The sequence below is a fragment of the Mytilinidion resinicola genome (genome assembly GCF_010093595.1).
Source record: "Mytilinidion resinicola strain CBS 304.34 unplaced genomic scaffold BDZ99scaffold_8, whole genome shotgun sequence".
NCBI classification, from domain to species: domain Eukaryota; kingdom Fungi; phylum Ascomycota; class Dothideomycetes; order Mytilinidiales; family Mytilinidiaceae; genus Mytilinidion; species Mytilinidion resinicola.
In genome coordinates this window covers 538411-564370 of record NW_022985444.1, presented here as the reverse complement: position 1 = coordinate 564370, position 25960 = coordinate 538411, and the positions used below count along the sequence as shown (strand labels likewise).

Below are 25960 nucleotides of genomic sequence, written 5' to 3'. Positions count from 1 at the left end.
TATCGTGAAACACAAGAAACAAGGTTTCCTATTTGCGGCTTGCAATCATCGGTTGCCTGAATGTGAGGGTGGGAGCATGGGGTTTGATTAAGGTTATGGCCAATGCTTGTTTTTCTCCAAGATAGAGATCTAGATACTACATCTTCAGAAGACGCGAGCTCAGGGCAATTGCATTTTACTTTCAATAGACTCATCATTATGGAGTAATTGGATGTAATTGTTGCTGTGTCTCTTCCGCTTTTCAATATTGCTGCGACTACTTATGGCCATCTAAGGAAGGGGAAGCTACTGTAAGGCACCCAGCGAGACTGCTAACCAGCGTATCCCTTGAGACCATCCCAGCCGTGTTGCGAGACGCCACATGCAGTGGCAGGAAGAATAAGCAGAAGCACTCTCGTTGAATTTCATACCGGCCAGAAGCCGCACATGAAGCCGCACAGAACATAGTCTCGAAATAGCCAAAAGATAAGGGAGGGAAGGAAATGCTAACGACCATGGGAATTGGGAGCAGTTGAAGAAAGGGTGAGTGTCAGGATTTCTAAGCTACAATCTTTCCGTCCCCATAACTACCATGCACCACACCCCAGTTGGCTACACGCTCGCCCGATAACAAAATCCACCCAAACTCTGGTCAACCTCGCCATTTTGTGAACAATTGTCATGTGAAAAGCCCTGACACAGCGAGGTTGCTCCAACACGTTACCTTCGCTAGTAGGCTTAATCTGATTCTGTCGATATTCGCATAGACGCATGCGCTTCGAGATGTTAGAATCAAGTGTCTGAGTGCGACTTATGGAAAGATCTCACCTTAGAAGCACTTGCGGTGGACAATGGAAGGACCGCTCTCGTCGTATTCCTGCTTGGAGATCCACATCTGCTGGAAGGTAGACAGAGAAGCCAAGATGGAACCACCGATCCAGACGGAGTACTTTCGCTCGGGGGGAGCGATGATCTTGACCTTCATAGACGACGGGGCGAGAGCAGTGATTTCCTTTTGCATACGGTCGGAGATACCGGGGTACATGGTGGTACCACCAGACTAAGAATCTGTTAGCCGAGAAATTTCAAAGACGCCCCATGGTTTGACTTACCATGACAATGTTTCCGTAAAGATCCTTCCTGACGTCGACATCGCACTTCATGATCGAGTTGAAAGTGGTGACGTGGATTCCACCGCTCTCCAGACCCAAGACGGAAGGCTGGAAGAGCGCCTCAGGAGCACGGAAACGCTCGTTTCCAATAGTGATGACCTGCCCGTCGGGAAGCTCGTAGGACTTCTCCAAGCTGGAGCTCTGGCTGGCAGTCTGGATCTCCTGCTCGAAGTCAAGGGCAACGTAGCAGAGCTTCTCCTTGATGTCACGGACGATTTCTCGCTCGGCGGTGGTGGAGAAAGTGTAACCACGCTCGGCAAGGATCTTCATGAGGTAGTCGGTCAAATCGCGACCGGCCATGTCGACACGCGAGATGGCGTGGGGAAGGGCGAAACCCTCGTAGATGGGGACAACGTGAGTGACACCATCTCCAGAGTCGAGCACAATACCGGTGGTACGACCGGAGGCGTACAGGGAGAGCACGGCCTGGATGGAGACGTAGAAGGCTGGTGCGTTGAAGGTCTCGAAGACAATTTGGGTCATCTTCTCACGGTTGGACTTGGGGTTGATGGGAGCCTCGGTGAGGAGGACGGGGTGCTCCTCTGGGGCGACACGCAGCTCGTTGTAGAAGGTGTGGTGCCAAATCTTCTCCATGTCGTCCCAGTTCGTGACGACACCGTGCTCAATGGGATATCGCAGCGTCAAGATACCACGCTTGGACTGTGCCTCATCACCAACGTAGGAGTCCTTCTGGCCCATACCAATCATGATACTGTATATCCATCAGTTGCTGTGTGCCAGTGGCGCGAGGCTCGGAAGGGGAGGAATGTACCCATGATGACGGGGCCGACCAACGATGGACGCTGCGATTGATTAGACTCTGCTTCTTGCTTCAAAGTAGCCGCATGGTGGAGTCTGGTAGCGCGCTGGTGCAGACTCCAGCCATGCTGACGGGGCAGGTGTACTCACGGAAAACAGCCCTAGGCGCATCATCACCGGCGAAACCGGCCTTGCACATACCCGAACTGTGAAGAGGTCAGCTCAGGCCATCTTTCCATATGCCATAGCGGCAGCTCTCGTTTGGGCCACTCCACACTGTTCAGCGTGGTGGCCGTGGCCAGCGCAGATACCCCACGACAGGGATGCGGCGGCTTGAATTTTGGAGGGGAAGTCTTACCCATTGTCGATGACGAGGGCGGCAACTTCTTCTGTAGATGGTGAGGTATAGGTCAGTATGGGATGGCTAGACAGCGAGGCGCATGGCCGAGAAGCGCAATGGACAGGTGGTGAGAGCGGGTGCGAGCTGACCTTCCATGGCTGCTGATTACGGGGGAGATAGGAGGCGATGTGCGGGGAGCAGGCGGGTTGCAATTAGGAGTGGCTGTAGGAATTGGCGATTAGCTGGGGAGAGATCGGAGGGCGGGAGATGCTGCTCGCGGTGGTGAGGGAGAGAGGCTTACGGCGGCGATGAGGTTGTAGTGTGGGCGAAGGTGCGAAGGCGAGGTTGGGTCCTGGTGTGCTAACTAAATACGCACAGACAACAGGCGGCCCCGCTAGAAATGGGCAAGAGCTGTGCGGTGGGTGACGATGGCGGCCGGCGAGCAGCAGCAGTGTCTATCGTAATCAAGCAGCGGATTCTTTGTTCTTATATGGACTGCAGACTCTGCCAGGCTGCACTGTTTCTATTTGCATCCTGCTCCGCTGCCACGCGTTCTCGCCGCCACAGCATGATGAAGCTCGAGTCTCAACAAACACCAAGCAGGCAGCGCCAAAATGCACTGCCGGCGCCAAGAGCACACCGTTGTTCCACTCCTGGCGCTGCAGAGACGCCGTGGGAGCAGTAGTGCTACGTGTGCCGCTGTCCTCGAACCCTCGCCCTGCTCGCAGTTCCCCAGCCATCGCCAGCCAGTTCCCACGGTTCACCGCCATGGAAGAGCATCACGTGATAGTGGGGTATCGAGCCGCTGCGAGAGCGGAGCACCGTGGAGTGCGGATTTCCGCTGCAGGCACCAGTCTTTGTGCGCGGGATTGGAGATGGAGCTGAAGCCGCATGCTGCGAATGCCTTGCTAGGCTACAACTGTGTCTGCTTGGTGAGAGAGGTGTGCTCGCTGACGGAATGCTAGAGAAGGTTGTGGCTCCTTCTCGGCTCTCGCGAAAAGCTTCCCTAGCTCCAAACTTATTTCATGTTTCGTGCAGCTGGCAGCACTTCAGACGAGTATAACTGACTATCCTCGCGCCTCGACTCCTCCATTTTGCAGTCCTCTTGTCTTGCCTTGATATTTTCGCATTTTGCCTTGCATCTCACGCTCTCAAAAAACGCTCGAAATGACTTCAGCCGCCCTCCCAGACCTCCTCAAATGGAGCGTCCAGAATTCCGAAGCATCGCGTCAGAACGCAGATGTGCCCATCGCAGCTCCGCCCTCTGAAGGACTGGCCGCGCTTCTTGGCTTCCATGTCGGATCGGACGCCGAGAGGATGGCGGACAATTTGCTGATAGTAAAAAATGCGGCGGGAGATATCGGCCTCGAAGATCGCATCAAAGCATTCGAAGACTTCCGAATGTTGGTAGAGAAGCTGGACAACGCAAATAATCTTCCGAACATTCAGCAATACAAAGGAGGACCTCGAGGCCTGTGGACCCCGTTGCTGGAACAGCTGAACAGCGAGGATGTCGAGATCAGGTCGCTGGCTGCCTCTTGTTGCCATGCTGCTGTACAGAATGATATTAAGGCCCAGGAAAAGGCAAGCAGTCCCACATCTAGGTCAAGCTATTTATTCGCTAACCCATCTCAGCTCCTCACTGTTGGTGGAATTCCTACCCTGGTCCAACTGGCAACCACAGACCCTAACAAGGATGTACGCAAGAGAGCCATTCGTGCGCTCAACTCTACCGCCCAGAACTACCAGCCTGCCCTCGACGATATCATTGCCCACCTTCCGGATACCCACAAACCGAAAGACAAGATCGATGCAGCTGACGCAGACTCGTTGCTATCTTGGAGGACGGCCTTGGAGTCCCAACTGACATAATTGAGATGTGCTATAACAACCACAAGATATTTCAAGCTGTGACTTAGAATGATAATATACATGGCTATTTTAAGAATGCATATTCATTCTTTTAGATATTTTAAGAGCCCTGTTTAGCCGTAGCAAAGTTTTGGTTTGTTTTGGCCCCCAAAATTAGGTAATACCCATAATCTAATTGAATTATGCCTCTATATTGCTCTAAACTTTCTCTTAGCTATTAGGAAGAGCTAGATAGTATATAGAACCTTAAAACTGTACTTTACATTTTATAGATTTTAAGATTGCTGGGGTTCTAAAGCGTCCAAATTGTACCAATAATGGGGTGGGCAGCTCGCATACAGACTACGTTAACGACGGACAACAAATGAATTGGCGTTACTGTTAAACTGGAAAACAAATACCCTATCAAGACTCGTCTGAACTTCTCAAGCAGGCAGCAATGATTTTACAGGTGGAATGCTGAAAGATGGGTTTCGAAGACAAAATTCTACAACTGCTATAAATACTCAGGAGGCCTAATGGTCTAATTTCACTGAACTTGAATCCAACATGGGATTCTTTGATCGAATAAGTTACTCGATATGTCTTTCAAAACGCAGCCTATCACAATGCCTCTCGCATATCCATGTAGGTGCTGTGCCGCACTCCTTCGGGTACGACCTGCAGGATGACACGCGAAGCACGGCGCCTAAGTTTGCAACAACTTTTTCTTTTTCTCTTTATCAACCTTCGCATTGTCTCAAACAACAAACACACCTATTGCCTTTCGTGCTGCTATGATCAACGGTCTTCCATCCTTATTTCCGCAGCCATGTTTCCGTATATGAGTTTCTTTTCGCGTTGCGGATAGACCATAAGCTTTGTGATGATGCCTAGAAACTCTGTATCTGCAAAGTCTGTCAACCTTCATTTTACCTGCCGTCCCTAAGTCGTCTCTTCTCTACTTATGGATCAAAACGGGTTCTTCGCCGAAGGTGCACGCCAGAGCTCAAAAAAACCTCACCAAGACAGCACATCAGTCGAACCGTATTCCTTTACACCTTCTCCGACTTTGTTCTCAGCTGAGGACGTATGCAAGAGCTTGCAAGCTATCGCTCTAGAAGGTCCATCCTTGATTTTCTCGATCCAACACTTGAAAACATCTGCGATGAAAAAAAGTTGCACATTATGCAGCATCACTTACGACGCTCTACTGTTTTGGCCTGAAGGCGCTTATCTGTTTTCTGATTTGTGTATTGTAAGCCTCCACCGGTCAGGGCTAGAAGTGAAGCTTGGTGAAAAACGCTTTGAGATTTGCGCTCTCGAAAGTTAGTGTGGATCAGTTCCTTGATTCGCTTCTCATACCCAGGGAGTCTGTGAATAGGGACGACTTCTCACGTGTGAAGAACAAGAGAGCTTTTTGACCTAGCAACTGATTTGCTCCAGAAATTTCTCGAATACCAAAGACCATCCCGCGAGTTTGTCTCATGTCGGACCACACGAAGTCAGAGGAAAGCTTACAGACTGCGAACGAATGGATGATCGATTGCATCACGAATCACGGGTCTCTATGCGGCCAAACCACTAGATCGATCGAAGTGACCTACCGGGTCCTCGATGTAGGACTAGGGACTTCCGAAATGGACACCCAAATTACTCTAAAAGATATTCCCCCAGGAGTCAGCTGCATGTACACATGTCTGAGCCACTGTTGGGGCGAAAGGCCGCATTTCCAGACAACACGGGCAAACCTTGATAATCACAGGAAAAGCATCCCGTGGAAAAGTCTACCTAAGACTTTCCAAGAAGCTATAGATTTCACCCGCCGCTTGCAGTTTCGATATCTGTGGATCGATAGCCTATGCATTATTCAGGGAGATGCCGACGACTGGAATGAGCAATCTACTATCATGGGGACTATCTATCGCAACGCAGCTGTTACGTTGGCAGCTAGCGCCTCGCTTGGGTCTAGAGAAGGTCTTTTCCGCCCAACCAAAACACGGAAGTTATGTTTCGGACTGGAGAGCGTCTGCAACCAACCCAACTACAAGGGAATCTTTGTTCGAGAAAAGCTAAAACTACTGCACACTCAGCTGGACCACCCTCTCACGACTCGAGGCTGGGTTCTTCAAGAGCGCCTTTTGAGTCCCCGCGTACTTCACTTCGGCAAACACGAGATGATGTGGGAGTGTATGACGCACAGTACGTGTAGCTGCACGGAACTGCCGAGGGACACATTCTGGTTGCAACCCAAGCAAAAGTACCAGAAGTTTATATTGGACCAAGCCAGCCATTCACAGACTGCTAAAGCCTGGAGAGATATGGTCACCGACTACAGTCGGATGAGATTCTCGTACGAATCTGACATCTTCCCTGCTATATCTGGCGCTGTTAAGGTTATGGAAAAGACGATACAGTCTCGATATCTTGCAGGATTGTGGGAAAGCACCCTAACCCAAGATATGCTGTGGACAACCAATGAGCCAGTATCGTTCTGTCGGCCGTATGTCTGGAGAGCGCCGACCTGGAGTTGGGCCTCTGTCTCGAATAGAGAGGCAAAGTCAGTTCTTGATGCAATTAAGTACCGCTTCCAGGGCACCATCGACAAAATGTCTGAAAAGGCTCGAGATCATGATCACGGAAGTCCTCTCGTCCTTCGTACCAAGCTACTAAGTGTCGATGTGTCTCTCGCAGGACCAGACTCCACGGGAGCTCTCAAAGGTAGCCATATCATCTTGCAAGGCCAACTTATCTTTGGCACGACCACGGAGGAATCCGAATCAGAAATCTGCGATATCAACATACCCGGTCGATTTCGAAACCTCTATCCTAGCCATTTCTACGCAGACTACGACCTCCTCGCAGACGGCGAGCATCAAGTCAGCCTCAAAACGCGAATTGCCTGTCTCAAGTTCTTGTATTTGAACGCTGCGTCTTGGAACCAACATTATCTCTTCCTCCTGGTTCTACGGCAGGTAGATGACGCATGGGAACGCATCGGCCTGCTGGTATATCAGCAACGCCAGGACCTACCACAGCCAGCTGTTGACGACTGGTTCAAAGACGCCGAAGTCATCAATGACGCCATTGTAAAGATCATATAGCATCAATCTACCTCCTTTATCCTCTTCATATCATTCGTGAAATCTGAGCCTCTTGAATTGCTTTTGGGTATATCAACGCTATGCAACTGGAACGCCGTGCTATGCCATATACTCCCCTTCCCTTCCCATCCCAACCCTCCCACTCCCTACAATACCCCCAAAACCAACCCCACCACCTCCGCAAACCCCTCCCGCCCCCGGCCTACCAGCCCCTTATCCAGGCCCAACCCCACAACCACCATCCGCCTCTCCGCCGCATCCCTTGTCGCGATCGCACTCGCTATCTGCGTCGCCAGCAGCTGGCCTAGCGTATCTAGCACTGGCACCGTGCCGCCTAACACCGTCGTCGCGGTAAGATGCGAAAGCGGTAAAAGGTCTGAGGGTGGACCTGCGGAGTTTTCGTCGTCGGGGGGGTCGGTGAAGGAGGGCTCGAGGGGGGCTTCGGAAGCGGGGGATTCGGTGTCGAGAGGGACGTGGAGCTGCCGGGGGTGTTAGTTGAGTTTGCGATGGGTGGAAAGTTGGGGGAGGGAAGGAGTTTTTATAATATGGGGGGAGAATGGATGTACCCAGTGCGCTAATCGCCCAGCTTGTGTGACCGTGAGCACGATCTTGTCGGCGAAGTAGATCGATGTCGCGGTGGTGGGGATGCTGTTTATGCTCGCGGACGCGGTTTTGGTGCGGGCGGGGTAGGGGGAGGATGTTACGGTGTAACTCTCCGCTTCTGCCATTTTTTACGAGAATCAAGCACCTCAGTCCAAGTGTAGAATTTGCAGAGAGCTTGGAATTGTGTGATGGTGAACATCCTAAGCTCAAGGCGGGGAGTTGCAAAAGTCTTGGCGAAATTGTTTTCTGCCACCGCCTTTACGATCCCTGTCGTCCATCTCGAAATTTTGAACCTCTTCAAATGAACTCTTTTTGGCAACTTCGACGACGAGAAGATGGCGAAATTTGTCCCCCGGCAGAGGAAACACAAAGCCATCGCGCGCCAGAAAGCACAAGGGACCAGCCATGCGCCCGAACCCACCGAAGCAGACTCGAATGCGACGCTCATCATCCCCGCAGAGAAGCTCGAGAGGGAGGAGAAGCGGAGAAAGCTGCGGGATGAGTTGAAGGGGGCACAAGAGGGGAAGATGTCTGGGAAGAAGGCGAAGAGGTTGGAGAAATATATCGTAGGCCTCAATTCAATTCTCAGATTTACACCTCTCGAAATGGAGAATTTTTGGGAGCTTGTGCTGTTGGGTGAGGAATGTGCTAATGTGGGTAATTTGGGTGTAGGACACGAAATTGAAGAAAGAAGAGAATCTTGTCCTACTCAAGAAACTTGCGGAGCAGAAAGTCGATACCTCGCTCTACCAGAGCTCGAAGAAGTTGGGACGGACGACTGAGAGCGCGAGGGAAAAGCTTAGTAGAGCGTTGAGGGAGCGGCAGGCTGGGATTGATGTGGAGAAGAATGAGGCTGTTATTCTGGAGAAGAGGAAGACTAGAGCTCCTGAGGACAGCGGAAGCGACAGCGAAGAGGACGACGAGGACCAGATGGAAGACGCAGAACAACCCCAGGCAATTACTACGAAAGAGATTAGGGAAGAGAGCCAAGAACGCCCGGTCGAAAAGCCAGTGGCTAGCTTTGGGAGTGGCTTGAAAAGACCTCTGGAAGTCGACGAGGAGGGCAAGCCGATCATTAAGAAGCGGAAACGGACAAAACCGAAGAGTGCCATTATGCCGGTCGTCGAAGAGCCAGAATGGGAAGGATTCAGCTCTGGAGAGGAGGATATGGCCACAGATTCCGAAGATGAGCGGGTACCAGAGGATGATCACTCCGAAACCCAGGATGAGTCGGAAGAAGAATCTGGACTCAGCGATTCTAGCTCATCATCCGAAGACGAAGATGAGGAAATGTCGTCTAGCGAAAATGAAGAGACGAAGGCATCTAGGAGAGAGCGTACATCAGCATTCAAGGCGTGGGCAACCCAGCAGAGACATGAAGCAATCGGCTTCACTCCTTCGTCCATTGTAACAGAAACTTCTACAAGACCTATCAGCTTCACGCCCAGAGACCCTGAAATGGACCCACTCCCTCCTGAGCTAGAGAGTAATACGGCTACCGATGCTACTAGGAAAGCATTCAGCGTGCATGTTGAGCGGCCACCAGAGATTCAGGAGTCTCGTTTAGCTCTACCCATAGTGGCTGAGGAGCAGAAAATTATGGAGGCAATTCATAACAATGATGTCGTAGTGGTCTGGGGTGCGACTGGAAGCGGTAAAACCACCCAAGTACCCCAATTTCTGTTCGAATCGGGATACGGAGCTCCAGATGGTCCAACCCCTGGCTTGATTGGAGTCACACAACCCAGAAGAGTGGCAGCGGTGAGCATGGCCAAACGAGTTGGCGACGAGCTTGGAGAGGCTGGATCAAAGGTTTCATATCAGGTGAGATTGAACTGTGGTGAAGGCTAAAGGATTAACAGCTAATTGACCCCAGATTCGATTCGACTCCTCGGCATCCTCTAAGACCGCTATCAAGTTCATGACAGATGGTGTTCTTCTACGTGAAATATCGCAAGACTTCGTCCTCACCAAGTACTCAGCTATCGTTATTGATGAGGCACACGAGAGGAGCGTCAATACAGACATCCTGATTGGCATGCTAAGTAGGATCGTCGACCTTCGGGCGAACATGGCAAGAGATAATCCGAGCAATAAGCCCTTAAAATTAATCATTATGTCAGCAACACTAAGGATCTCAGACTTCACAGAAAACCGACGGCTTTTCCGGCATGGGCCTCCGCCATTATTGAAAGCTGAAGGCCGACAATACTCTGTCACCAACCATTTTGCAAGGAGAACGCAGAGAGATTATGTCGAAGAGGCTTTCGAAAAAGTCAGTAGAGGTCATAAGAAGCTTCCTCGTGGAGGTATGCTTGTGTTTCTCACCGGGCAGAACGAGATCACGCAATTGGCAAAGAGGCTCAAGCAGGCTTATCCTTCAACTCAAGGGCAGGAAGCAAAATCTGCGCCGATACGAATATCAGCTGCCGATGCCCCTCTAGAAACCGAAGATGTAGACCTCGGCGGCAAAGCCGATGATTATCGGGACGAGGACGGATCAGATGATGAATCAATTGTCGATGGCTTCGACGACGAGGACGAGCAAGAATTCAACATCGGAGAAGAGTCTGCCGAGAGTACAATCATGAAAGTACATGTACTCCCATTGTACTCCCAACTACCTACAAACCAGCAGCTGCGAGTCTTTGAACCACCGCCAGATGGGTCGCGGCTCATAGTTCTTGCGACCAACGTTGCTGAAACGAGTTTGACTATTCCAGGCATCCGATATGTATTCGATTGCGGAAGATCAAAGGAAAAAAAGTACGACCTGCTTACAGGAGTCCAGAATTTTGAAGTCGGATGGATCAGCAAGGCTAGTGCTAATCAACGTGCTGGTCGTGCTGGTCGAACTGGCCCAGGACATTGTTACCGACTATACTCGTCGGCTGTGTTTGAAAGAGACTTTGAAGAGTATGCTTCTCCAGAGATCATGCGCACACCACTCGAAGGGGTCGTTCTACAACTCAAGAGCATGGGAGCACCAGTGTCCACCTTTCCATTTCCAACACCTCCAGATCGTGACAGCCTACGCCAAGCTGAGAAACTGCTCTCGTATTTGGGAGCTTTATCTGCGGATGGCAAAGTCACCAAATTGGGACATGAGCTATCACTGTATCCTCTCAACCCCCGCTTTGCGCGAATGCTAGTCATGGGCATGACGCATAAGCTCACAGCCGAGACTATTGCCCTAGTCTCAGCTCTCTCCGTTCCAGAATTGATCATTCCCGAGAATAAGCTTGGTCTCAGGGAACCAGTCCAAGACCTTGATGCAATCCGAACTCAGCAGGACAACATCGAAGCTGCGGAGCGATCAGCGCTTCGCAAGTCATACAACGCGGCACTCTCACAGTTCTCGAAGAACGCGAAACAGAGCGACTGTATGAAGCTCAACAACGCGGTTTGCGCCTATGCATATGAGTCTAACACGGATGCTTTTTGCGACAAGATGTTCTTGAATGCAAAAGCAATGAACGAAGCGAGCCAGTTACGCTCCCAGCTATCAGCGATTGTGCGCACACATCGCCCAGCGTCAATTGGAGATTACAAGTCCAGACTACCACTTCCAAGTACAGAGCAGCTAGAACTTCTCAAGCAGATATGTGCTGCTGGTTTCATCGATCAAGTTGCTATGCGTGCAGACCTGGCACCAGTCCCACCAGAATTGTCACGGAAGCCCAGGACGGCAATTGAGGTTCCTTACGTTACGCTTTTCCCTTCCCACGTCGGTCGACCGACCACTGACGACCCCGCGGAGCAATTCGTTTATCTTCATCCTTCTTCATTGCTCGCTCGCGTTTCTATACCCAAGCTGCCTGGCTTCATGATCTACTCCCATCTGCAGCGCGCCGCACCTTCTACCATCAACGGAACGAAGGTTCCAAGAACACGAATGCATCCTCTGACACCTATTACGAGACCCCAGCTCGTGAATCTTGCTTTGGGCACACCGCTGCTGGGAGTATCGAAACCGAAAGGCAGGATTGTTGAAGCACATAGAGCAAAGGGCGGACAAGAGCGGAGAGAGTGTGAGGTGGAAGTCAGCCTAGTTGGCGAAAAAGGGGGCATGGGTTGGAGTTTGGGTGTGCGGAGAGTGATTCAAAGAAAAGAAGGCGTGCAAGGCTGGGTCATTGAGAAGATCTTAGGATAATGAGCGTGAGATAGTGATACCCTATTGAAATTTGGCGCGAAGCCGATGTCGCAAGAAATCGTATACGCTATGCAATCTACGCTACTCTCGAAACTCTTCTCCGTCCAGTCTTTTTCACGACTATCAGTTTGATACCCCTCTTGAGTGTGTCACCGAGTTAGATCTCCTTTTCGCATCCCCACTCTCCTGGAACTTCAACGTCAAAAGAAGTACACTCAAGCTGTTCTCCAATATTACACTTCGTCGTCTCCTTTACCTCCATCAATCTCTCCCTTCTCATCCATCTTCCTCGCCCTACCCCCAACCATCCGAAGCAAAGCCACAATTACAGCAAGCACTCCAAACGTCGACCATGGCACCACGACAAGCGATATCGCAAGGAAAGCCAAACCGATTAAGAAGACATGGAATCTGCCGCAGCGATACCCATAAAGCAATGAAATCTGTGCGAGCGACGCAGCAAAGAAGCATGCCACCAATTGGGAGATCTCCGAAACGACGAACGGCCAGAGGAGTCCAGCGTTCTGAACAAGGCAATGTGTGAGTGAGCATTTTGAGGATATGTGGGAGGACTTTACTACGCGTGTTTCATTGATGCGTCTTGTTGCCCTGTCTTCGTGGCGCCGGACCAATGTGATTAGCGCGTTCGCGCTGGTGACGGTCCTTAACTCTTCGTTGGCGGAGAGTTGGATGAATTTGATTAGACGCACGTAGTGGTCTGCGCATGTGAAGATAGCAGCACCTAGCGCGAGTAAAGATAAGAGGACTAGGCCTTGGAGGAGAGGGGGGAGTTGAAGGCCGGCTAGGGGGCGCGCGTAGGATGATGTGAGAACGGACATTTTTACCGATGGAGAAGATATTGATGGAAGAAATAGTTTGGAGGGAAATGGTGGGGTCATAGTATCTAGATGAGGCGTAGTCGGGAAGAATGGGGCTGAGTTGCGGCGAGAGTGGTCCACTGTGCCACCTTGGCAGTCACTACATAGCGATGAGGCTGAGATAAAACATGGGAGTCTCATGTAAGTCGATCCCTATTTTGTTGGATTTCAGAATGTTACCTGCGCGGGCCTTTGCAACCCTCTGAGCATATGAGCTACAAATTTCCGCAAAATATATCTTAAAGGTGTCAAAAAAACCCCCCATAGCCTAGGTAGCTGAAGCTTTTTTGATTTCTGGATGGCAATGACGACATCCCTTCCATCCCCTCGATTCGTTAGGCGTCATTCTTCCGAGATTGTTACTGATAGGCTAAGCACTAGTTCTCACAAGTCGAGAGGGCGATAAAGGGTGGATGGAGGGTGGGCTAACAGAAATAAGGAAGGTTTGTGCAAACTTCGCGACAACTTCAATCTTTGAATTAAGAGACAAAGGTTCGGAACTTAGATGGCCCGAGCGGAGCAGAATACCAGTTGTGGAGCCCTTTAGAGTAGATCAACCAACAAGGACATTAGCCGGTTATCACGACACAGCCAATTCTCAGACAGATTATGAATGGTACTAAATGACACCAGATGTGACTTGTTGACAAAACTGAGTGCAGTATGCACGGTGAATCACGAGGGTCACCTAAAAAAGAATGGTGAATGCAAAAGCATTCACTCGCTCCGTGATTCGAACCGGGATCTTCAGGAGGCAAAAAGAAATTGGTCACTGTGCGATACGGTTTGGAATAGCGTGAGCTCTAACACACTGCGCAATTGCTTGCGTTGTTGAGTGTGCTATGTCATCGCCCGGCATCAAGCATGGATTCCCAATTTCTGAAATACACCTAAAATATTATGAAATATATACCCTTAGAACAGTCGCGTACTTTACTTAAGGCACGTGCCACCGGCCAGATTTGCGCTCGTTGAATCACATGTGCCCGCCAGATCACAGTCCGAAATACTTGGAGATTCACCACATCTCAAGGGGAAGGAAATTACTTCTCGGAGACAATTGAACGAGATACGATGCTCTTACGATGGTTCGACTCTCGAACTTGTAATATCGAACTTGAAGAGATACCACTAGGAATAACTGCTCTCTAAGGAGCGGCCTCGGTAGAGATAGTCCGGGTCCGTGTGCTTTGTACGGCTCACAGACATAGATATCCTCTTAGACAGAACTTCAATACGATATGCAAAGAGAATGAACACCAGTGCTCTCGAAGGACCGCAAGGAATGTCCAGCGAAAGAAAACGGAACCCGTTTCGTTAGGGGCATGATTTATGAGGTACTGTAAACAGAGCATAAGGACACTCGATTGATAGATAATAAGGTACCTAGAAGCCTTGACCGGCACGAGGGATCATTAAGTGAGGATGGGGAACGATTCCATAAGGTATTGAGATGGATTGTGATGAAGAAGAGTCCTCCGAAGAGGTGAGGTTGTGCCCATCCCGTCCCGCTCGCTACGCCGCATCAGTACTAGACGCCGTTATTCTATTCATCTCGTCTCCACTCTTCCCAACCTCCCCTCAAGCCATCTTAATCGCATTCTTTGATACGCCACAATCATGTTTTCGCGCAGACTAAAACCAGTCACAGACGAACAGCGGCAAAGGTACTTCAAGAAACAAGAACCTCGACGGCGGTCCTCACGACGTCGCGATATATCCAACCCACCAAAACAGAAATCCAGACTCCTATCTTTTAGGGAAAGACCTAAGCCACGGACGTGCTTGCTCCTTGCGCATCTCCCTGCTGAACTTCGAATCCTGATATTTGGCTACGTCCTGGGCTGTTCAAGCGACATCATCCACATCCTCTGGATGCCCAAGCGCCTCGCACACAAACGATGCCCGATTGCGGCGCCTGGAGAATCCACCAACTTCGACCGGTCATGTTTCATAGGAACATACCCCTCGTTTCCGTACTACGGGCTCTACGACAACTTCACGGAGGCGTGGCAGGGGGCTTCCAGAGCAGAGTTAGCACTTCTGCAGACCTGTCGACAGGTCTACACCGAAGCCGTTGATATGCTCTACTCCAAACCTACGTTCGACTTCGACTCCGCTACTTCCTTCATGTACTTCGAGCGCGCTGTTCTCCCCCAGCGCCTCCACGCCATAACGAGTCTCCAAATAAGCTGGTCATTCGAGCCACCGACCGTCAGCTTTTACGATATTAAGAAAGAAGAGTATTTACCCAGTCATTGGTGTCCAATGTGCAAGACTATCATGAGTATGAAGAGGCTTCTGCGATTGAGATTAGTGCTCCACTTCATCAAGTGGTCTCAACAGGACCTTCTACTCGAGCCTCTAGGGAAGTTGAGAGGCCTAAAAGAGTGTTACATTCAAGCTAGGAGTGGGAATTTTGCATCTTTTCCCAGACAAGGTCGTCGAGTTATCGCCCTTGGGTAAGAAAATCATGTCACAGGCCACTCTGCCCCGCGAGTGAGGCAAGTCTGGATCTTGGTGCTGTCGATGGCCGATCACGTGACTGGTCTTGGAGCCCGGAATTCTTCTCTCATTTTTCGAGACCAAGTGTACAAAGTAGCTGCTCCTCAACGCAGTCCGTCTACTCTACTCCTCCTCTCTCCTCTCTACTCCCCCAGCACCACTAGCCCCACTCCTAAACATCAAATCAACCCTCATCTTCCGATCCCAAACCACCACCCCATCACTCCGGCGCTTGAAGTACAGAATCCGATGCTGCGGAATGAACTCGTCATCCGTCTGCTCCGTCTTCCACCTCTCCAGCGCAATCTCCTTCGCCCCCAGGAACCGATCCTCATACCCAACGATATAATTCTGCGAATCCAGGTTCGGGTCCCAACGCAGCCGTGACAGAATATCAGCCGCTGGTCGTAGCTTCGCCGCCGCGACAGGCGTGATGCGTGGCTCCTGTAGCGTTGTCGCAGCCAACTCGCCAGGAAGATCGTCCTCGGATTCGAGATCTTTGTCTTCAGAGTCGCTGTCCGCCTCGTCGTCGGCGACGTAGACGCCCCATTCGCGGGTGTCGAGTGCGAGGTCGCCGAGGGCGGATTGCTTCACGTGGGTTACCTGGACCCAGGAGGAGGTGGGATCGTAATAGCGGTCGTCGCTTCGGATTTGTTCTTCGAAGCGGTCGAGGGTTGATTTAAGGGCTTCCTTTGACGCGGTACCGTCAATCGTGGTATTGGAGTCGATGTCCTTGGCTCTGGTGAGGCCAATTAGGTAGCAGCCTTCGTAGTCGGATGTTGCATCTCCGGCGTCGCGGGTCGAGAACCTGGCCGGCCAGATGCGGGCGTGGATGTGCGGAAGTTTCCTGTTGAGATCTATGTGGTGTTAGCGGCTGAAGAGTTACGGGAAAGGCATAACTAGATATGGTACATACCAACAAGAAGTAGCACGCACTTGGACTCGAGCCAGCCCACCAGCCCGCTACCTTTCTTCAGAGACGGACCCCAGTAATTGACGCCAATCTTGATATAGTTTTGATATGTCTGGAGGAAATCCTGTGCGCCTGGGCGAGACTCTACGGCATTGACGTTGTCTCTGATGCTGCCTCCTAGAAATTTGGACCAGGTCATCTTTTCTTCGCATAATATTGAGTCTGCGCGTTTAAACTCTTCGATCAACGTGTTGACAGATGGTACGGATGCTGTATTCGCAGTGTTGAAGTTAGGAGTGTGGAATCCAAGGACAACCATGGGTTCTCTGGTAAGTCGTGAATATCTTGGAGCTTGCTTGTCGAAGAACGGGTCAAACACCATGTCGGACTTCCAGTTGAATTCAGCATAGTGGTGGAAGAAAATGCTGACGATATCTGCAGCAGTAATCCCAGCTGTGCCACGGAGGACGGAGACGAGTTTGCAGACTCGAGATAGCATCAGGGTGATATGGATACCCCCGAGGTAACCAAACTTGGCGGAATAGATACCTCGTTGCTGAGCCCAGAGCTTAATGCTTCTGTAAGCGGTTCGGAATGCAGCAAGGTCGGGAATCGTGCGCTGGAGATAGTCTTGGTCTCGGAACGCCTTAAGCTTTCGAAGTGACTGCATAGCTAGGCTGAAGATAGGATCGGACGAAGGTCGCCGAATCGACTCTGGCCAGCTTTATGACGTTAGCTTACGCAATTTACAGCATCAAAGGTTGAGCAAGAATACATACTTTTCGACAATTCTCGCAGCAGGGCAGTACTGTATGTCCATTCGGATACCTCTGACATCAATTTCTAGCATAGTGCCAGTCTTCGCATCGACTTTCCTCAGGAGTCGAACTCCTAGGCCCGATGCTTTCCGAATCCTCTGGCGAGCGAGAGCGAAAAACGTCTTCGAACTAATCTGCCCAAGAAACATGCAATCAATGTCGGAGGATGTAGTCCATACTCCAAGGCCGTAGGAACCAACGGGAACGAGGACGAATGGAAGGTCTGAACGGGTATTCAGGATAGTCTCTAGCAACGCGAATGCTTCCTTTCGCTGATAGATTTGGCGTTCCGTAGGAATCATGTTCGAGGATTGGAGACAAGCGTGAAGTGCTTCATTGTCGAGAATAGCAGATGAGGTCCTCGATACTGATACTGGGCCTAGGTCATGAAGGTTCAACGTCGGTTTTGGATTGCCAATACTCGTGGACGCCGTGAATGTGGCACGAACACCCCAGTGATCACTGGCACAGATCTCCACCTCGTCATCGTCATCAGGCTGACCAAACATGTTAAAGGAGGACACGTTCCAGGACTCTTGACCTTTAAGAAGAACCCTGTCATATCGTTGCGGCCGGTTGTTTGGGCTCCCAGAGGTTTCTGCAGCAAGAGGGTTTTCTGTTGGATCAAACGTAGCTCCCTCCTCGCCTTCAAAAACAGCATGAGCCTCCTTGCTTGCATATCTATCCGTAGCTTGTCCGAGCTCAACGCGTGCAACGGTCCATGCATCCGAAAACTCGGCCTCAGAAAACATGGTCTCCAGAGAACGAATTTCGGTCTCGGTATTAGGAGATATCTTGTGGTTCTTAGAGGCTTCGTTGATCGTGCATGTAGAAGTAGAGATGTTGAAATCACCAGCAATGATGCATGGGCTATCTCTATAATTGTGGGAAAGGTGGCTCACGGTAGTTTGGGCCTGTGACCGCTTCGCCGCAACAGATCCGTCGGTGAGTCCGCAAGTAAGGTGGACGCCGGCAACGACCAGAGGATGGAAGCTGGAATCTTTTGTGAGCCCAACGTGATCGAATTTCAAGACAACCGCTCCTTTGTGCCGCCGCTGAAATGGAACATATTCCCAACCAAAGGCCCAGCGGCTTAGAACGACGATATTTCGAAGGCTTGACATTGGACCAATGTCGGCTTGCTGAGCCGGTCCGTGGGTTGTGAAAGGGTAGCATTCTCGGATCTCTTCAATTTTTAAAAGGTAAGACAAGAAGTCATCCGTAACTTCTTGCAGCACCAAGATGTCAGCCTGGGCGGAGGCGGAGAGCAGAGTCTCGACCAAGAGCGGGTATCTTTCCCGTGGAGGTGGATGCATCGAATCGACCAGCACGTTGTAGCTCGAGATTCGTATGGACGTTGGCATGTCCTCTTGGCTTTCTGGTGAGACGGATGATTCGTAACGAGTCCATGAATTACTCTCCGAAGAAAAGCGGTATGTAGATCCTGGCTGAACTGTCTTAGTTGCGATGGTGCTCTCTACCGTTTCGGCCTGAATTTCTTCTTCGTCTGATAGTTCCTCTCTCTCGAGAAGAGTGTGGCTGGAATTTAACGGAATGGTACCCCAGATCCTCATTCGATTTGATACAATGCCATCTCTATAGGTCCGCTCCCGAACAAGTATAGCTAGTTCTTGTACTGTCCAATCGATCGGAGGGAGTAGTTTGGCCTTTTCAAGTAAGAATTCTCGAGAAGCAGTATCTCGGGTTTCACTCCGGCCAACAGTAAGATGGTAATGGGGAGGGTTATTCTTCTGTCCTAGAGCAGCCATTACCAAGCCTCGAGTTGCAGATAAGGATTGGTTGTGAGCGTCATCACCATCAGCAATGAATATAGTGTTGCTGTGTGGCTGAGAGAAGACATCCGCGTGCCCAAGGTTGAGGCGGATTTCTTGAAGCTCGCCTGCTGCCTGCCCCTCGGCCAAGGTAGACCGAATTAAAGGAGCGACATGGGGAAGATCTTCGACGGCAACGAAGGGATAGACGACGTTGATATGGGGAGGCCATCTCCCATGATGCTTGTCGTATACTGAACGAAGGCGGTCCACGTCGTGGCAGAGATCTGCCGGGGGTATAATGCAAAGGGCAGTTTCGTAAGAGTCCACACCGATACTTGAAGAATCTGAAGCGCTCTCGGCGGCCGCCATAACTGAAAGCTTTCGATTTCGGACTGCAGGGTGGGTTTGATGAAAGAAAGTCGTGAAGAGCCGTAATTGATAAAGCTGTGTAATTTGGTCAAGCAAGTGAATCCAATGATGAACACAACACCGGAGAGGAAAAGGACCGACGAATCGAAGGAAAGTGCAGCTTTGATACCGTGTCTATTTGGACGTTGAGCAATATATACACACCGACAGCTCCTGCTTCAGCTCAGCCACGCTACGAGAATGCACGGTTGAAGTTGTGACTCCCAGGTCTCCTGTCGGGTGGCTGTGCGCGGGGTAGGTATGAGTGTGTTGCCCCTAGGCGCACTGCTACCACTGGTACAAATCGCGTCTGCTACGAGGCTATGACTATGATGGCTATGATGACTCAAGAGAGGTCGGTCCAGGGTTGACTGCAGTGAACGGCACCAGGGCACTCTGCGAAGGAGCTCTAGCACACGGCCCGTGCGGGCCGCAATTCCAAGCTGCTAATTGGCTAGCGTTTTGCTCGCTGTACATACCTGTGTAGGTACGTCGTTGAGTTTCCTTCGCGGCGTTCAAGTCGCCGTCGTATTAATACGTTCTTAAATACTAAGAACGAAATCTTAGAATGCCGCTCGCTGCAATGAATAGATATTGCTAGCGAATTTCTTGATATCGCAAGATTGTACTAGGTAGCATGCAATCACTTAACCACTTAGGTACTGTCAACTAAGATTACAAGCCTGTCAAAGATTTAGAAGCAGTTACTGGATGTGAGCTCAAATGAAATTTGGCACGCCAGGCGCCCAGTTCGACATAGCTCGATCTACAAACCTTTCATTAGTCGCCAACACCACAGAAACTCAATATTCTTTGCCCGAAATGCGGAATCAAGCTCAGAGATCTCGGCATAACCTATTCTCCCACGCCCCATCCTCATGAAGCTCACGTTGACCAATTTAAGATTCAGGACTAAGATCTGCAACTCTCACTACTTGAGCCACACTATCTTCGGGAACACCACTCAAATTCAAGGTGATGATAGATGGCGGTAGGACGTCTGAAAGGCAAGGGTCCTCTAGAGCTGGCCCGACTTCTTCATCATTTTCTGGACTTATGAGATCTTCGTAGCTTGTCCATAAAGTCTCCAGTTTTTCGAAGTCAACCAATGGGCCCATGAATAGTTCATGTGCATCGTCAGATGCCGACGGATAGAAAAATAGAGGTCCTCCTGCTCCAAATCCCGGAGATCTGTATCGATGTTCAATCCTCAAATTCTTTAGGGAATGCCGCTGTGATTGAAGCATTTTTATGACAGATCTCGGTTGAAAGCTTGCGTCATCCATAGCCTGTAATGTCATTCGCTCATAATGTTTGTGGCGACTGAATTCAAATGTCTCTAACGCTTTGCAACCGCTTAGCAGAGCTTTTGCAGCTGCGTCTGTCAGATAAGAGTCATCTTAGTTGATGGTCTTTAGGTTTGATGAGGAAATATCAGCGGCCCATCCTCTTCTTCCATCGACATTTTGACCGTGAAAGTATGGAGTGAGGGAAGCGTAAGTAGGCGCCCAACGCACTCCAACGAACACCCTTTAGATCCCACATTGATATTGAGAGTCTGGAGACACTTCAGACTATCCGATGACTCTTGAACGAACGACTTCCAGCAAAGAAACGGGGTGTTCGGTATTCCATCTAGTTGGAGCTTTTCAAGCTTCGGAAGCAGGGCAAGCAATAGGACGAGTTCTGCATCTTCAACGCTGGTGTAGAGCATTCTCGGCCAATCTGCGTCCCGCCTTAGCCGTACGTCTGCCCATCGCTCTCTGAGATATCGTGCAGCCCTGATTCGGTGCGCTTCTTCGTCCGTAGGGTCGGGGCCATCCTCATCATCCGAGTCGTCTGAAGGCATGTCTACCACATATGCATCGGCCTCCAACTTGGCATCCGAGTCAGAAGCGGAGTCATCTGAATCGGAGTCCTCGTCGGTTCCATCACCTTCATCGCCGCCGTCGTTCTCATCTTCGTCATTGTCGCCTTGCTCATCTACATTCTCCTCCTGCACTTCCGCAACCTCCTCTTCACCAGCATCCGCTGGAAGTCCTCCCGTATTCGAATCTTCTGCGTCAGAATCCGCCTTATTGAAGTCATAATACTCGACTGCAATGTATGCACTATACCTAATTTCTGTAGAATCCATATCCCACTCTCCGGTATCAGCGTGGGCGTCAATGAGGCCTATCTGCTTCGCCACATTTACAAACAACACCTGGTCCTGATAAGAAAGTACGTCCATGAAGGAGGTATCTGTGCCTTGTCCTCGCGCGATGCCGAATTCCGCCTCCGCCTTGCATCGCTCCGTCATCCACCTTCGAACACGCACATCCTTCACAAGTAAAGCCAGATCAGGACGCTGTGCAATGGTCCTCAAAAATTGCGTGAACGGAAGCCAAGGGACCTTGTCTTTGTTGTCATACATCTTGTAAAGGAAAGAAGTCACTATGGCGTTCATAGTGCGAAAGTTCGTGATAGATGGCAGAGATCGGCTTGATTAGGAATATAGGAGATTATCTCCCCGACAAGCTCAGTCGGTGGGTCCACGAAACCGGCCATCCTGACAATTGGAGATTAGCTGCGTTGGCGTCTCGGTATTTGAAGTGTAACGAAGGATAGAACTACGCAAAAGAGGAATTCCGAGGGCAATGTATGGATCTGTTTGCTGGGAGAAAGTAGGTGAGGACTAGCGTGGAACGCGAATACACATGAAGGTTCTATAGTTCTACGTTGCCCAGGCGTGGTAGAAGAAGTGGTATTCTGGAGGCGTTCGTCGCTGACTCCTGAGGTCGGTGCTCGAGTCAGTCCCTTGCCCCTCAACAATAGGACGGAATTCGCCGAAGGTCAGCTGGCTTTCGCGACCTGTTTCCGGGCTTCCTTGGATGTGACGGATGTGATAGAGGCTTGGAAGCTGTGATAGAGGCTTGGAAGTTGTGATAAAGGTCAGGTGTGGTGGTGAGGGTTCCGCGACACTGATTCAACTAAACCACGCGTGGCTTTTCTCTCACATTCTCGACGTGCGCCTGACCTCGATCTCGATGTTGCTCAATTCATATCAGGGACGCCGTGGCTAAGGTAGGAGGCGTACTTCTGGCTGTAGATCGACGTTGTTCAGATCCGAGTGGAGATCACGGGTTCTCGCGTTGTACATACATGTACCATCGATTGGCGTGATCGGCTCCGGCCTCAGCCCTTCCTCTCAACCGGCGCATCCTTTTATACATCCATCGCCAGTACGACTGTGTGACAGAAGCCCATCAGTTGCATCGTATCTTGATGCTAGACTCCACCATTGGTTTTCAAACGCTGAATTCGCGACTAGCTCTCGATTGCCCTACCCCATCCCACCTCCACGTTCTCCAGAGGTGGCCCAGCCTGGCATCTGATCCGCACGAGCTCCGAAAGCTAGCCTTGGTATTCCTCTGAACACACTTGTACTCTATCTAGAAGTATAAAAATACGTAGGGTACGTCCAGCAGCGATGGCGAGCACACAGACGAAGAAGCTAAATATCCGCCATCATAGCAATATGGCGCGCATTCACGATCTTCCCATCGAACTTCTTTCCGAGATTACCGGCTGGATTCCCGACCAGAAAGACCTACTCCAACTTTCCTACGTCTCACAAAACTTCAACGCCGTAGCCAATCCCCGTCTCTACCGCATCTACAATAACTCGGTTCAGAACTGGCAGCCTTTCACGTCTTTCTTGAGAACCATCGCCAAGCGTCCTGATTTGGCACGATGTGTTCAAGAAGTTGAGCTTCGTCCGTGGCGGTCCGAAGCTTCCATGAAGGCTATGCGAGCAGTCATAGATATCGCTACAGAAGATGTGGAGCTATTTGTAGCTGCTGCAAAACAAGCCAGGGTGATTGATAACGATGCAGAGCTTGGGGACTGGGACGACCAAATCGAATGGAATCGTTACCAAGCTCTTTGCAAGGAATATCGAGGGGACGTAGATGGCGAAGACGTGGATGTCATCAATACAGGGAGGTTAGCACCCTTCGATACTGTAATTGCCGGGGGACAATTCTACACGCATGCGGAATACAGTGAAAACAATTCTGGCGACGGCGAGGACGAGGAAGACGAAACGGACGGTTCAGATGAAGACGACGAATTCGACGAATTTGGCGATTATTCTGACTATGACCTTGACAACGAGCTTCTCCAGGCCTCTATCTCTGGCTCTCGACAAGAGCGAATCAATAGTAGCAGTGTTCACCTTCGGCGAGACGTTGACTGGCTGAGAATGATTCATGCAGGGGTTGAGGATGCCGAAGTTGTGCTAGTACTTGCTCTGCTTCCAAAACTTGAGCGCCTCATCACCCAAGGAGCACCGGATCTTCCACATCTCGACTGGAAGAAATTTATCCTGAACTCGGCGAACCCTTTCCCAGCTTTGCAGTCTTTCTATATTCATCCAGGACCCGAGGGGTGGTCATTGCAACAGTTTGCCTGTCTATTCGATCTGCCTTCGCTACGTATCCTTCGAGGCTATTATGGTGAGGATCTGATGGAGTTTAAGCCAGGGTGCTTTTCCAAATCTTCATCACGTCTAATTACTATTGATCTGGATGAATCCTACATAAGCGAAAACGGCGCCAGACAGCTTGTAGAATCATGTACCGCCCTCAAGACCTTTGGATATGGACTCGAATCCGTAGAAAGCGGGGAAGACAACCCGCCCTTTGCGCCCCGACCCATAAAACGAATACTTCGCTCCCAAAAAGATTCCTTGGAGCATCTGAGGCTGCTGAAAGTAGAAGAGGTTCCCCCTCTTGAGACAAAAGACTCTTTCCTAGGATCTTTGCGAAAGTTCGACAAACTCCAGACGATCTGGATGAGTTATGAGGTTCTAATGGGTCCGGGGTACCTTGAACATACAGACCCAGGACTTATACGCTCTTGTCTTTCCGATAAGTTGCCGTCTTCCATCGTATCACTCAACCTCAGCTTCGTCATTCCTCGTGGCTTCACGCAGTTACTACGCCTAGCCTCTCGCTCCGAACAGTTCCCAAACCTGAAGTTAGTGAACATAATGTTGTCGAGCGAAGACGGCAGGTGGTTCCACGACGAACCTCCAGAAGAAGACAATCCAAGGGAAGCTTTAATCAGGACTGCATTTGAAAGTAAAGGCATCGAGTTTTTGTGTTGTCCCGAAACGGATGATGACGTGTTCACGGAGAGGGCGCGCTTGAATTGGATCGAGGCTACGGCTTCTGATGATGAGATTCTGCAAGAGATGGACTGGTAATACATTATCCCGATGCAAACGCTTTCCTTGTAACGAGTTTCGGGAATCTGGTTGTGTATATTCAACGCATTCGAGCTGCCATAGCGCTAATGACAACCAAACTGGCGATGCAATTCGCATAAAGGCAAGAAACCCAACACAACGCCGAAATACATTTTCTTGATCCATGCTCTACCATTTCATTATTCCTGGCCTCCTATCGAGCTACTCCCTCCCCCACTCGCCTCACTCAGAACTTGCGTGCGCAGCACTGCCCCCGACTCATCCACAAACACCTCGCTCACGACACTAAGCCCATTAAACGGAACATACACATACTCCAACCTCCTCGCCGCCTTCCCATCCGCAGTCGTACTCTCATTATACCCATTGAACGTCATATCGCTTAAATAATGCCCCGTAACCGTCACCCGACTCAACTCTCCATTATCATCCAACGACTCCGTCACAATATCCCCATTCTGCGCCAGCACGCGGTTCGTGTGTGTATGCCCGCTATAATCATTGACCGCATACAGTATATTATGCTCTAGGTTATAACTCCTCTCCTTCAGCGTATTCGAGGGTGTCGTCAGCCCTCCAACCGTCGTGTTCACGATACTCCCCACGTCGTTCCCAACGGTAGCGAGGATGGGGTTCAGGTCCAGCGACGAGAGGATGTCGTTGATCATGAGCACGAGGTTGCCGAGGCGGGCTTCGAGCGAGACTTTTGCGGAGACGTTTTGGATTTGCAGGAAGACGCGGTCGATGTGGGCGATTACGCCGGCGTTGAGTTTGAGGAGCGAGAGGACTTGCGCGTCGAGGTTTATTTTGGCGGTGAGGTTCGAGACGGTTATGTCGATCTCGCCTACGTGCACGGTGGCGTTCAGGTAGACGTCAGGCTCGGGGTCGAGCGTCGAGACGTTAGCGTTGGTGTTTGCGGTTTCGTAGAGGACGTCGTCGTTGTCGCCGCGTTGGGTGAGGGAGTAGCCAATATAGCCCCCATCATCGGTGGATTGGGCGTTTACCAAGAGACGTCCACAAGAGAAGGAGGCAATCAGGATGAGCTTGGTGATGAGAGACCGCATTTTGGTGGTTGTGCGGTTTAAGCAACGAGGAGGAGGAGGTCAGTAAAGATGGGCATACGGATTTTGCAATGACAAACACAAACACTAGCAAGAAAGAAATGACCAATTCATGCAGCAGCAGGGAGACTGATTGCTTTAGAGAGATCGCCCGTTGACGGAAGCCGCTTACCCGCACGGAAGCACGCGAGATATCACTAGGGACATTTAGATTGGACGCATGGCGATTAAGGGATGGGATTTTGAGGGGGACCAGGATACCGCCTTAAGAGGCGTCTTTTAAGCATCTCGAGCTGATCGAGAATCCGGTTTCTACCCCAGATCTACCAGGGTAGGACCCCAGTATATCGGGATCCCCCTGAGTCAATCCGAAACACGGCACGGCCT

The 25960-nt window shown here is 50.6% G+C and overlaps 12 protein-coding genes across 12 annotated transcripts; 5 read left to right on the top strand and 7 right to left on the bottom strand.

Annotated features, from left to right (window-relative positions):
• Positions 1–807: 807 nt before the first annotated feature.
• BDZ99DRAFT_462090 (Actin, gamma) lies at positions 808–2452 on the bottom strand (the record flags this gene model as incomplete). The annotated part of the gene is made up of 6 exons (XM_033719757.1): positions 2400–2452; positions 2269–2299; positions 2061–2116; positions 1924–1954; positions 1092–1863; positions 808–1039 (listed from the first exon to the last, which is right to left on the bottom strand). The coding sequence occupies exons 1-6, from the start codon at positions 2404–2406 to the stop codon at positions 809–811; spliced, it is 1128 nt and encodes a 375-aa protein (XP_033577732.1). The 5' UTR covers positions 2407–2452.
• A 775-nt stretch (positions 2453–3227) lies between these two features.
• Positions 3228–4353, top strand: BDZ99DRAFT_288539 (uncharacterized protein). The gene is made up of 3 exons (XM_033714081.1): positions 3228–3834; positions 3886–4279; positions 4337–4353. The coding sequence occupies exons 1-2, from the start codon at positions 3418–3420 to the stop codon at positions 4120–4122; spliced, it is 654 nt and encodes a 217-aa protein (XP_033577731.1). The 5' UTR covers positions 3228–3417; the 3' UTR covers positions 4123–4279; positions 4337–4353.
• A 522-nt stretch (positions 4354–4875) lies between these two features.
• On the top strand, positions 4876–7232 carry BDZ99DRAFT_497729 (HET-domain-containing protein). The gene is made up of 2 exons (XM_033723539.1): positions 4876–5429; positions 5548–7232. Exons 1-2 carry the CDS (start codon positions 5069–5071, stop codon positions 7203–7205), a joined length of 2019 nt encoding a protein of 672 aa, XP_033577730.1. The 5' UTR covers positions 4876–5068; the 3' UTR covers positions 7206–7232.
• A 119-nt stretch (positions 7233–7351) lies between these two features.
• Positions 7352–7980, bottom strand: BDZ99DRAFT_508258 (uncharacterized protein; the record flags this gene model as incomplete). Its single annotated transcript, XM_033724310.1, has 2 exons — positions 7772–7980; positions 7352–7684 (listed from the first exon to the last, which is right to left on the bottom strand). The coding sequence occupies exons 1-2, from the start codon at positions 7931–7933 to the stop codon at positions 7352–7354; spliced, it is 495 nt and encodes a 164-aa protein (XP_033577729.1). The 5' UTR covers positions 7934–7980.
• Positions 7981–8124: 144 nt separating this feature from the next.
• Positions 8125–12078, top strand: BDZ99DRAFT_561164 (DEAH-box RNA helicase-like protein). The gene is made up of 3 exons (XM_033727312.1): positions 8125–8374; positions 8481–9632; positions 9685–12078. The coding sequence occupies exons 1-3, from the start codon at positions 8144–8146 to the stop codon at positions 11959–11961; spliced, it is 3660 nt and encodes a 1219-aa protein (XP_033577728.1). The 5' UTR covers positions 8125–8143; the 3' UTR covers positions 11962–12078.
• BDZ99DRAFT_288476 (uncharacterized protein) lies at positions 12078–13249 on the bottom strand. Its single transcript, XM_033714080.1, has one exon. It carries the CDS (start codon positions 12978–12980, stop codon positions 12195–12197), a length of 786 nt encoding a protein of 261 aa, XP_033577727.1. The 5' UTR covers positions 12981–13249; the 3' UTR covers positions 12078–12194.
• A 1210-nt stretch (positions 13250–14459) lies between these two features.
• Positions 14460–15305, top strand: BDZ99DRAFT_519444 (uncharacterized protein; the record flags this gene model as incomplete). Its single annotated transcript, XM_033725419.1, has 1 exon — positions 14460–15305. The coding sequence occupies one exon, from the start codon at positions 14460–14462 to the stop codon at positions 15303–15305; it is 846 nt and encodes a 281-aa protein (XP_033577726.1).
• A 162-nt stretch (positions 15306–15467) lies between these two features.
• On the bottom strand, positions 15468–16199 carry BDZ99DRAFT_385368 (uncharacterized protein; the record flags this gene model as incomplete). The annotated part of the gene is made up of 1 exon (XM_033715426.1): positions 15468–16199. A coding segment is annotated over one exon (732 nt), but the record flags the coding sequence as incomplete, so codon positions are not given.
• A 44-nt stretch (positions 16200–16243) lies between these two features.
• Positions 16244–19219, bottom strand: BDZ99DRAFT_386184 (uncharacterized protein; the record flags this gene model as incomplete). The annotated part of the gene is made up of 2 exons (XM_033715461.1): positions 16244–16979; positions 17037–19219. 2 exons carry the CDS (start codon positions 19217–19219, stop codon positions 16244–16246), a joined length of 2919 nt encoding a protein of 972 aa, XP_033577724.1.
• Positions 19220–20157: 938 nt separating this feature from the next.
• Positions 20158–21707, bottom strand: BDZ99DRAFT_519442 (uncharacterized protein; the record flags this gene model as incomplete). The annotated part of the gene is made up of 2 exons (XM_033725418.1): positions 20158–20633; positions 20786–21707. The coding sequence occupies 2 exons, from the start codon at positions 21705–21707 to the stop codon at positions 20158–20160; spliced, it is 1398 nt and encodes a 465-aa protein (XP_033577723.1).
• A 739-nt stretch (positions 21708–22446) lies between these two features.
• On the top strand, positions 22447–24677 carry BDZ99DRAFT_497725 (uncharacterized protein). Its single transcript, XM_033723538.1, has 2 exons — positions 22447–22715; positions 22775–24677. Exon 2 carries the CDS (start codon positions 22779–22781, stop codon positions 24507–24509), a length of 1731 nt encoding a protein of 576 aa, XP_033577722.1. The 5' UTR covers positions 22447–22715; positions 22775–22778; the 3' UTR covers positions 24510–24677.
• BDZ99DRAFT_288440 (uncharacterized protein) lies at positions 24601–25707 on the bottom strand. Its single transcript, XM_033714079.1, has one exon. It carries the CDS (start codon positions 25574–25576, stop codon positions 24692–24694), a length of 885 nt encoding a protein of 294 aa, XP_033577721.1. The 5' UTR covers positions 25577–25707; the 3' UTR covers positions 24601–24691.
• Between the last annotated feature and the right edge of the window lie 253 nt (positions 25708–25960).